Below are 11543 nucleotides of genomic sequence, written 5' to 3' on the forward strand. Positions count from 1 at the left end.
CTGTGAACTTATATTGAGTGTTCTGACCACATTATTTCTCCAAAACACGGAATTCATCTTGAAAAAAAGGAAAAATCGAACCCGTAAACATTTTGATTTGTTAACATCTAGCTGTCATTAAAAACAGATTATGGTGAACATAATGTGTTCGGACAGATAAGACTCATTGCTTTTGAAGATGGAATTTCGCTTCCATATTGTAATTTTATTATTTGGAGCATTTACGATGTTAAAATTGATCTGTATGGCATGGAAATCGCCACAAAAAAGAAGGAAAAATGGCTACATGCTTTTTAACTTAATGGCTAAACGTTTGAAACATTTTAGAGCACTTCGACATGAAGGCTAATCTCAGAATAACAGATGACTGTACAATAAGAGCGACATATGATCACACAATTCAATTTAGTTCTTTCTCTAATTTAGTCAACTCACTGCAATTTGTCCTTTAGTCTGAAAGGGTTTGTTGTATTTATATGCACATAAGTAAATGAATGTGGTGTACCCAAATGACTGCCATTGAGCAACATCTGTTGTATTAGAGCTCTATTCTGTCTTTATTGGTACCGGGACAATATCTGGTAGATATAACGTTGATAAACATAAAACATTCAATCATAGCGTGATTCGATCCACCAATTTACTTAGAGACAGAAATAAGCTCGGATTTGGTCAACATTTCAATGTTAAGATAAAACTCCGATTGCAAACCCAAATATTGAGTTTGCACTTAAACAAACAGTGAATTCATTAGCGACAATTGATTGTCAAGCACTAATATATATGACCATTGGTAGAAAAAAAATGGATCGATTTAGAATTCCCTTGGCCCTTTGGCGTGTCGTCTGCTACAATGGGGGTGGAATTCCTTGGGATTTGGGGCTACCTAATAAGGAAATGCGGTGTTCTTGACCCGTTGATTGCGCGGGTGGTAGTGTCAATTACGTGTAGCATATGTCAAAAGTGATAACCATTGGTCACTTTTGGTCAGTGATTGCGGCTGCTTTATGACGCCAATCTCATGAATCGCAAAGATTCCACAGAAGCAAATTATAGACGTTTTGTATCGAAGATAGTTAATTTCTTTTAAAAAAAAACAAACAAAAGCATTTCTGATTCCATATCAAGGACATCGGTTAAGAAATTGACGCGGCAATCGGCCATTAGAAAATGTGTTACATCATCATCAGTTTGTAAAATTAATCATTTTGATTTAGATTGCAGCCGATAAGAACTGTTTCCAATTTTGAACTTACAAGGTTTATGTGATAATTGCATCTGCGACCTGCATGCTTGTATTGACTTTAGCTCCTTTGATTTTACAACAGGATTTGAAATATTAATCAGAAAGATGGGTACTTATGTTTTGTATTTCATAAAAGCTTGTTCAGATCGATTTCAAGTTGATCTCATTAAAGGCAAAGTCTATTAGTTCTCTTGTTGAATGTCATGATGTGAGACTTTTTTTATCAGTTAAAATGTCTTATTTAAAAGAAAAACTTCAAAGAAGTTGTAGAGATTCTATCGTTTTACATAATTAGTAATTGTGATGGTTGAGTCTCTGAAAGTTGGACTGCCTTTCAATTTGGCTTTCAATAAATACATATTTTTTTTACAGAGAAGACAAGCGATCTTTTATGCACATTATGCTATTATTATAACAATGAAAATTATTAACTTTTCTTATTTCCTCAATTTTCACAATTTCCATGCACGAAATGACAGACGAAAAAAGAAAATGTTTGCTTCCTCATTTAAAACAACCAGACATGACTTTTCACTGATTTTTTTTTTAAATAATGATCTGTGGGCATTGAGCATACTAAATTCATTGCATATAAATTTTCCTATCAGATTATTCAGGCTGCACATATGTCCGTCATAAATGTGTTTAACATCGATAGTTTGATCAAATTACTGCATCATAATGATATTCTATCGACACATCAAGGGCTACCACAGGAAACTATCATAACGGGAGTCATTAAGATTCTATCTAGCATTCATCAAAATTAAAAGCGTAGACCCTAATATCTTAACTGATAAAATCTCTGATGACTATTTGGGGAATAAATCGTGTTCTTGGGGGGAAAGAAAAAAAAAACCTTCATTGCAATGAAATTGTGGAGTGCATAGCATAGCTTTAAATCACCACTTTTCGACAAAGCTCTGGCGGTTTTTTCCCACATTGATTTCTTGCGTTTTGCTGCAGGATGTTGATCCTGATTTTTATTTAATGTTTAAGGAAGTAAGTGTACTTTCGCCGGGGGTATACCTTTGAAATAACGGAAATGTTTAAACAGTAGATTGTCTTAAAGCTAAATTTTCTAAAGGATGTAAACGAAATGTAAACGTCCGAGCTATTTTGACACAATTAATTATGCATTTTCACGTGTTGAATGCACTGTATAATTGATGAATCGATTGTTTAAACAGAACAGTATTTCTAGACTTTGTTTTCTATGGATTACCAAGATATTTTGGTTATGGGTGTTGTGTTTTTGGATCATACAGAAATAACAAGAGAAACGACCCATAGAAGTTGTTAATCTTACCTTGATGTAGAAATTGTGTTGGAAACTAGTTCCATTTTATCATTTTGCACCAAACAACAGTTGCATTCAGAATATTTGGCGCTTAAGACATTTTTGCGGATTCTAACTACGTTGATGAATTCTTTACTAAAGCATATTTCTGAGGTTATAGTTGTAACGTTACCAGAAGACGGTGTCCAATATGTTTGATACGATTTGGATAATTTCCATTACTTTAAATCCGTAGTTGCTTGCTTTTCCTTTGGGATTTCAAGCTTGCATCCTTTTTATTTATTTATTTATTTATTCATTTATTATTATTTTTTTTTTGGGGGGGGGGTGTCTATTGTTATCTCGTTCTTATTGTTCACATTTTTTCTTCATATTTAAATTCATTGATAAATAGTACGCAATTTTAAGTAAATAACGTATACGTCTGATTGATAAAATAATGGGCAATGAGTGCTATTCATTTCACGTTGAAAAAAAATCTTTCGACTTTTATTTGCAACAATTAAACTTAATGCTATGTAAATACTACACAGAAATACCTGACTCAAAGAAGATATGTTCAGTCGATAAATTTGTAGTAAGAGCATATGTTAAAAGAGATGGTTTTCTAAACATAAATCAAGATTTTGTACTTGTAGACAGTAAAACGGATTTATCACGTACAGCCATTTCCCTTTTCTGTCAAAAATTTTCAGGATTCCTTTAACAGAGAGGAAAAATTCCCAAACATGCTAAAACTCCTCTGGGCCACTTATATTGCCAGCGATACATTCATTACCTCCTATCATCTGTTTTTGTAACATTTTCTTTGCATGTCATCTTTGGGTGAATGATGTTCCACTTATCCATTGCACTTATCCATTTTTTGCACTTTTAAGTTAAAATTCTCTTTCATTGGACGTTCCTATGACAGTATAATTGTAAAATCCCTCAGGGGAATAATTGATACTATTTGCTTCTGTGCACCCGTCATCAATATTCATAGGGAAAAAAAAATACGAAGGTGCATGCAGTAGTTTGGGATGTGGATATTAAATATTCATGTGGCTATGACGCGCGGCTGACTACTGAACCAGTAAAAGCTCTCTCTCTTTCTCTCTGTGTTTCGAAACTAATAATTTATCATATTTGATATTATTTCGATTCATCAGGAAATCACGATTGAAAACGTTGTAAAGAATGACAATTAAAAGTCATTTAGATTTTAGAATATTTTATAGGATAATGATAGTCAATTCCAATGATTGTTCTACAATAATCAATTTCAAATGTTCTCTGATTATACTGATTCTTGAATAAAATTATATAAGTTTTTTTTAAGACAGCGTTAAGGTTGTGGAGAATTTGCTACAATTCATTTTTTTTTCTAGTTTTAAGTATTAAAGTAACATCCGAAAAGCAAAGTCTACCATTTTTTTGCAGCTGACTTACGACCGCAATTATCTCTTTCGATACCCTAATTCACACACTAGCGTCCGATTTTTCATTCCATTACAAAGAAAAATAGAAAAGATGATTATCTTCCGACTGATTGATCAATGTTCACGGCATCGATCTCTCATATAATAATTACAGTATAGAATGTCTTCTGTATATCAAAGTTATTAAGCGAAAATTTCTACTTTGTATTTTACAGATGAGCAGACGATGACCAGTTGAACCTTATCGTACTTGGCGTTGTTTCACTCAATCAAAAATGTGTGTCTATCATTCGTCTGCGGGGATGGAACTGAGCTGATGAAATCATGACATTTGAATACTCAGTCACTGTCTTGATTTCTCTAGGCAGTATATGAAAAAAATTAGAATGGCCGGACTCTCCATCACAACTCGTTCTGCCCTCTCTACATGGGCTATGAATATGAACACAACTCTGTGTGATAATTGCACAAATGGCAATGTTACGGCCGCTCCCCCGATCGAATCTCCTCATCCCCTGTGGTTGACTATCATCCTCGGGATTCTGGTGGCGTTCATTGTCATTATAACGCTTGCTGGAAATGTTCTTGTACTGCTGTCATTTGCTTTGGAACGGACCATCCGCCAACCTACAAATTATTTCATTGCTTCCCTTGCTGTATCGGACTTGCTTATAGGATCTTTTTCCATGCCATGTTTTACGTTGTATCTGCTTCTAGGATACTGGCCTCTCGGTGAATTAATATGTGACTTGTGGTTATCATTAGATTGGACCGTGTGTCTTGCCTCTCAATACACTGTCTTCTTTATTACGGTGGACAGATTTTGCTCCGTCAAAATTCCCGCCAAATATCGGCAATGGCGGACTGAGAAAAAAGTGATAATTATGATATCCTTAACATGGATATTTCCGACTCTGATTTTCTTCACGTCTATTGTTGGATGGCAATATTTTGTTGGTAAGCGAACTGTTGCATCTGACCAATGTGAGGTCCAATTCATGAGTGACCCATTGTTTACATTTTTGTTGACAATTGGCTACTACTGGACAACTCTTTGTGTAATGATAGGACTGTATACAGGGATCTATTGTGTGGCTCTCGCACTGCAAAAGAAAGCAGAAGCCAAGCATAAAAAGATGGCCACTGCCATGGAACTTTCTAAAAACAAGCAAGCCGCCAAGTCTATCAGAACTACGTCAGCGACGGATAACAATACTCTTAGTGCTGAAAACAACAACGGAAGACCAATGCGTCCAGATGAGTCCACAAGCTTTACAAAGGCACCGGAAGAGGATCGTTCGAGTTCACCTGTATTTGAATCTGATGAAGAAAATAACAGTAGCCAGGGAGCTTGTGGTCTGTCAAAAATGCATTATAAAACCAATGATGTTGATGACGACGAGCAAACATGCTTTGTTAATAGTGCAGTTCAAACCGACACAACATATCGACCATCTTTGAAAGGAATGCTAGGAATGTCCTTTAATCATGTCTCTAAAATAGCACTTACTATAACTGGTACCTCTGGCTCAGAAACCGAGACAGATGGAAACGAGGATACAAATGCCACAAAAGCTTTGATAGAAGAAGCACCTCCATCATATACTAAAGTCATACCAGAAACATACGAAAAGTCATCGAAACAAACCGATAAACTGCTTGAGAACGATGTTTTGCAAGGGTGCAAGTATATAGAGGAGGATAGCCTGAAAACTCTTACGTCGAATGATAATCTCAAGATTTATCCCGATGGAAGCATATCCTTTGATGCTACCACCGATGAGCGATGTTCACCTGTTTGGAAACGGAGAGAAGGGCGCTATTTACCCATCCCCATTGCAGAGGAATCGAGCAATACCATTTCCACAACTTTTGAGGGTGATTCTAATGTCAATCATACGAGCACCGAGGAAGACAAGTCCAAGAAAACCCCATCCAACGGAACTTCAGCAATGCCCTCTAGTGACAAGAAAAATGGCGAAGGAAACATTGATAATGATGCAAATAAAGAAAAACCAAGTCTGATGAGCCCACTTCACAACCTTGTACAATCTATGCGAGACAAAAGAAAACGAAGCAAGAGAAATCGTCAAAAAGTGAATTCCAAATCGGAAAATAGAGCCAGGAAAGCATTGAGAACAATCACTTTCATTCTTGGAGCCTACATTGTGTGCTGGACGCCTTATCATATAATGGTGTTAATCATTGGCGTTTGTGATGACGGTTGGGGATGCGTGAACATGAAATTGTACCAGTTTACATACTGGTTATGTTACCTCAACAGTCCTATAAATCCATTCTGCTATGCGCTAGCTAATCAACAATTTAAGAAAACTTTTCTTAGGATTTTGAAATTGGATTGTCACAAAACGTAACGAACAGAGAAGACTCATTTAGACTTTCATAGAATCTGTGATGGACCATGGTCAGCTGAACAATTATTCATCAAAAAACCTTATAGCAGAGTCGATTCATTTATCTGTCAGTTGCATACGAAATATCGATATTCATTTGTAAGCTTCAATGCCTTATCCTTCTAAAAAAGAAACAAACCATGAGCTTGATACTTCGCATTTCTTCCCCTCTTTGCACCACATGCAGATTTCTTCCAGTCTGCTTTTCTGCTGCAGCAATCCCAGGGGTACTGTGAAATATTTTTATGTAAATCTGGAGGAGTCACGTATCCTCTGATGTGTGATCTTATTGTGGCAAATTTAACCAAGGCGTCTTTTTAATACGATGTACTTGTGCATTTACAACCTGATCACTTGCTTCTATATCATGACTTATTTAGGCTTTTTTCAGTTAATCTTTTAGCTGACAGTTTTAAAAGTGCTATCCATTATTCCTCCGCTTTATGGAGGGGAATGAAGGGGAAGATGTTACGGAAAATAATTACAATATATACGATATATATATTATGTATTGCAATGCGTGAATGTCACAGTTTTGTCTTCTGATAAGTAGTATGGACTTTGAAGTCCTTTTTTATTGTTTTTTAATGTGCACAACAATTTTTAAACAAGAATACACGCAGGTTCAAAGCATTGATGAATATGATTCATTTTGCCGACTTTTGTGATGTTTTATTCATACAGAGTGATTGAGCAAAAAACTCTGGATTTTCATCACGTTTTTTCTGATTATCATAATATTTAATTTTCGTTGAACCATATTTAAGTTTATACAAAAAACTTCATTCTAGTCCACAATTGGACAATAAATACTCATTTGATATATATAGCCATTGGAATATATTTTTCATGATAGAATAAATTATATATATCCTCATTTCTTATCACAGAATGTATGGAATATTATCACTCTGTCCATGCTGATAATGTAAGTCCGAATTTTGTGACTATTTTTTCGTTATTGATCATTGTGTACAGATGTGTGTGAGAAAAATGGTGGACAACGTTATACAATAAATGTTTATACTGAAATATTTCCTTTGTGCTTATTTAAGAACAATAATATAATGAATCATTATGGAAGTGATTTTGCCTTCAGATTCACTGTACATGTGTGCTGGTGGTGGTGGCGGGGTGTTTATATTTTAAGCAAAACTAAATGACCATTTCAGTCAGCTACAATTCTTTTTTTTTTAAATCTACAATGCTATCATATAAGAAAAATACAGAAAAAGGATAATTACATCATACTTAAAGTTCAAAAATGTGAAAACATTAATGTTTACGTTTGACAGAAGGAAGACAATGGAAAAAGCATCTTATGACAAAGAAATAATTTTTGATTTCTAGTATATTTGTCAATAAAAAGTCTCAAGATAGGAAATTTCCCATAATTTCTGCAATAAATCTAGAGGACTAAAAGCATGTCAAGCATTTGTCTTTAATTTTAATTGTAGAGTTCAGAGAGCACCTGACTGTCCTAATGCCTTGACTATTTCACTGAAAACTCTTTGATTTCACGTGAGCTGTCTTACGCAATACAACATCAATAGCGCCTCTAAAATGGTAGGAAATGGAATAATGACAAAAGTGCATTTATTATTTCAACGATTTCAGTAATGGAATTTTATTTTGGTTTTTCCATGTTTTCAAATGCAAATACGTGTATTTGTTTATATATCTAAGTCAGTAGTCAGAATACAAAGCGTGGGATATGAAAAATTCAACCAATGAGAGATACCCTGTATAACGGGTAAACAAGGGATCATATGTTCTTCCTTTATCTACAATAGGAAAAACATAAATATTGTATGTGTATAGAATTACGATGGTTACTTACTGTTTCGTAATATCCGGGATCTCTTCATATTTTTTTTTCTTGTCGTCAAAACTTTTAGGGGATTTTTTCTAACATTGTCAAACATGAAAAAGACCTTGACACTTTGTCAGAATGGATTAAAAGTATCATACGGATGTTGAAATCTCGCATTATGCGATTGAGGGGCAATGGGAAAACCATCTATCCTTCTGTCTTCAATAATTCAGAAGTGAAAAATGAATTAGAATTAGATAGGTTACACGATCAGTATGTACTGGTCCCAGCTGACAAAGCAGGTAACAACATTGTCTTTGTAAGGCTGACTATTTTAATTGTATTTTAGAGGAACTGGGATTCAATTCTGCAAGTGGAAATCCAACTTATACCCATAACTCCCTTTGGAGCTATAGGTATAAAGAGGAGGAAATTTCTGGAGGAAATTCTTCAAAATCATATCATGTCAGTTTTTAATATTTCTAATATTCCCAACAATCAAAATGAATTTTAATTACCATACCTATACTGGATTCCTAAGCTTCATAAACATCCTTACAAACAAAGGTACATAGCGGGTTCTGGTAAATGTTCTATCAAGCCTCTTTCTTTACTTCTCACTAAAATATTAACAGCAGTGAAGGAGACACTTCAGGATTACTGTAAATGTAAAACAATAATTTCGAGAAGTGGTGTAAATCAGATATGGATACATAAAAACTCCAAGGAACTTTGAGAAAATTTGAAATCACAAAACTTTACCAAAATCAAAAGCTTCAAAACGTATGACTTTTCAATACTTTATACAACCATTCCCCACTATAATTTAAAGTCTAGGCTTTTTGACATCATAGACAGCTGGTTTTTCATTGTTGATGAAACAAGCATATCAACAGTCTCGATTAAAGTTATCATTTTGCAAGTTATACGGTCGATACATTGACCTTGTCAGCAAATACAATCTATGGATAATCTTTAAGTCGACTGCTAACTGATGTTTTTCATACTAATTGATAGGCATTTTTTAAACAACGACTTGTCTACGTATTTTCCGTTTGCCCGAGCATGACAATAAGCACACGGCTGGTGTGACCGGTCGACAGGTGATGCTTACTCCTCCGTGGCACCTGATCCCACCTCTGATGTTTTTAGAGGTCTGTGTTTAATCTGCTCCTGATTTGTATTGTTTCAATGGACGTTTGAGCTTGATTACTGTTCGTTATCTCCATATTTTATTCAAAAGTGCATGCACTGTAACATTTAACTAAAATTTAGTTGAGTTCCTTGTGTTTCAATAAATGGATCATGACGAATTAAGATAGAATGGTTCATGCTTTTGGAAATAATTAAAAATAATTTCTTTAAATGCAAACGGTTAACTGTTAAATTTTGTGCCAAATCATAAGTGAACAGATATTAAAACCAACTGCAAGAACAATATGTATTACCGGAACTTCCCACCTACTTGCACATAAAAAATATACAGGAATCACACTGACCCAAAAACAAGGTAAAGGGACAGTAATTTGCTCAGTAGAGTGATCTGGAAGTTCAAAAAAGCTTTTAGAGATCAGGCATTAATTTAGAATCACACAAGTACATTGTGATTGGGCTGGTATTCATCAAAATTAGTATGATAGGCTACAAGCAACCCTATTTGCCAACAGTTGTCAAGAATATTCTGCTGATCTCTCATCGGTAGCCATATTTAGTGGGGAATAAATTGGATCAAATATCCATTTTGAGTTAATATTACTGTAGATTTTAACTTGCTTAACATGAAAGTAGGTCTCAGTTCTTTTTGTTGTTGTTGTTGTTGTTTTTTTTTTTTTTTTGTTTTTTTTTTTTTTTTTTTTTTTGTTTTTTTTTTTGTTTTTTGTTTTTTTGTTTTTTTCTTTTTTTGTTTGTTTGTTTGTTTTTTTTTTTTTTGGATTGTGGGCTTCCATTTGCAAAATGCATCTTATTTATTATTAAGTTTTGTGACTTATCTTGAGCTGATAATTGAAAATAACGTATTTGTAAAATGCTCTTTTTTCCCCATACATCAATTAATGTTTTAGAAGTCTACGGTAAACGATGTAAATTTCATTTGTGGTTTCTACATAATTGAATGTGTTTTACATTCTCTAATTTTGACAAACCATTTTTCGTCTCAGTATATTAGATTATAACTGTCAACTGATTAAACAAAACCGATATTAAACCTTTTTAATTGGGGTTTATTCCCTAAATGGTCTTTACAATTCACTTTGATTAGTAAATGAATCTGAGATATCCGGCGTTATAAGGCGAGTCTAAATGACTGATTGTAATGAACCGATTTATTCATTATCCAAGATATAAAGAAAATATCTGAAATTCCAGTCAGCCTGCAAACCCACGACCTACAAGTTTTTCTGCCATGCTAAAAATTTTTTTTGATTATATATTTCTACCGGACTAACAAATTTTTGGATTATATATTTTTTTTTCAAGTAAATCAATTTTATAATAAAAAGTTCAAAGATAATTAGAATTTTATTGAGTTTTTATACACTGGTAAAGATAATGTTTAACATTAAAGAATATTGCTTTTTTTTCTTTTATTCATTTGGGAAATATTTCAGAAAAATATTATGCTAGCGAAGCAAGATGATTATCAATGCAAAAAAATGAATATTTTTGCTTTAAATATATATATATATATATATATATATATATATATATATATATATATATATATATATATATATATATATATATATATATATATATGCAAGAAGTCAAATAATTACGATGAAAATATACCTTTCACAAATCCCAAACTTATATTTGAAAAGGGGGGGGGGGTTCAGTCTCAAGACATATATTATTGCTTATCCCTATTTATCATAGCAATTAGCTGCTAAAATCTGCGTGTGCTTTTAAAAAAAAAATTTCTACGACATACTAGTATACAGAAAGATTATACTTTTAGCTACATATATCTTTTATTATTATTTTATTGTATATTTTACAGGAACTTCCCACGTACAATGCACACAAAAATTATATAGGGAGATCATATTGACAAAAAAATAAGGTAAAGAACTGAGATAGAAAGGGGGCAGCAATTTGCTGATATTTCGAGAGGTTGTCTAGAAGTTCAAAAAAGTCAAAGGCTTTTAGAGGACAGGCAGCATTTAGAATCACGAGTGCATTATTACAAAAAGACCCTTCTCAAATGGGAGACAGTGTTCCAGTGTTTGTCATGGGTGGATTTCATCAAAATTGGTATGATGTATGATAGAGCTACATTCAGCCATATTTGCAGACAATTGTCAAGAATACCGCGGCTGATCTAGTCTCATCGGTAGCCATATTGAGTGGG

The 11543-nt window shown here is 33.7% G+C and overlaps 1 protein-coding gene across 2 annotated transcripts in view; it reads left to right on the top strand.

The window, feature by feature from the left end:
- Nucleotides 1-7413, top strand: part of LOC133184488 (muscarinic acetylcholine receptor M1-like) — a 31911-nt gene extending 24498 nt beyond the window's left edge. For both annotated transcript variants that reach the window (XM_061319580.1, XM_061319588.1), the window contains one exon: nt 4183-7413. In XM_061319580.1, the coding sequence (XP_061175564.1) occupies nt 4339-6342 (2004 nt within the window). In that variant the 5' untranslated portion in view covers nt 4183-4338 and the 3' untranslated portion in view covers nt 6343-7413. The remainder of the gene's footprint in view (nt 1-4182) is intronic.
- Nucleotides 7414-11543: the final 4130 nt, after the last annotated feature.

Source organism: Saccostrea echinata, unplaced genomic scaffold, assembly GCF_033153115.1.
Source record: "Saccostrea echinata isolate AGI-Se365-2 ecotype Australia unplaced genomic scaffold, CSIRO_AGI_Sech_v1 ptg000001l, whole genome shotgun sequence".
Taxonomy (NCBI): domain Eukaryota; kingdom Metazoa; phylum Mollusca; class Bivalvia; order Ostreida; family Ostreidae; genus Saccostrea; species Saccostrea echinata.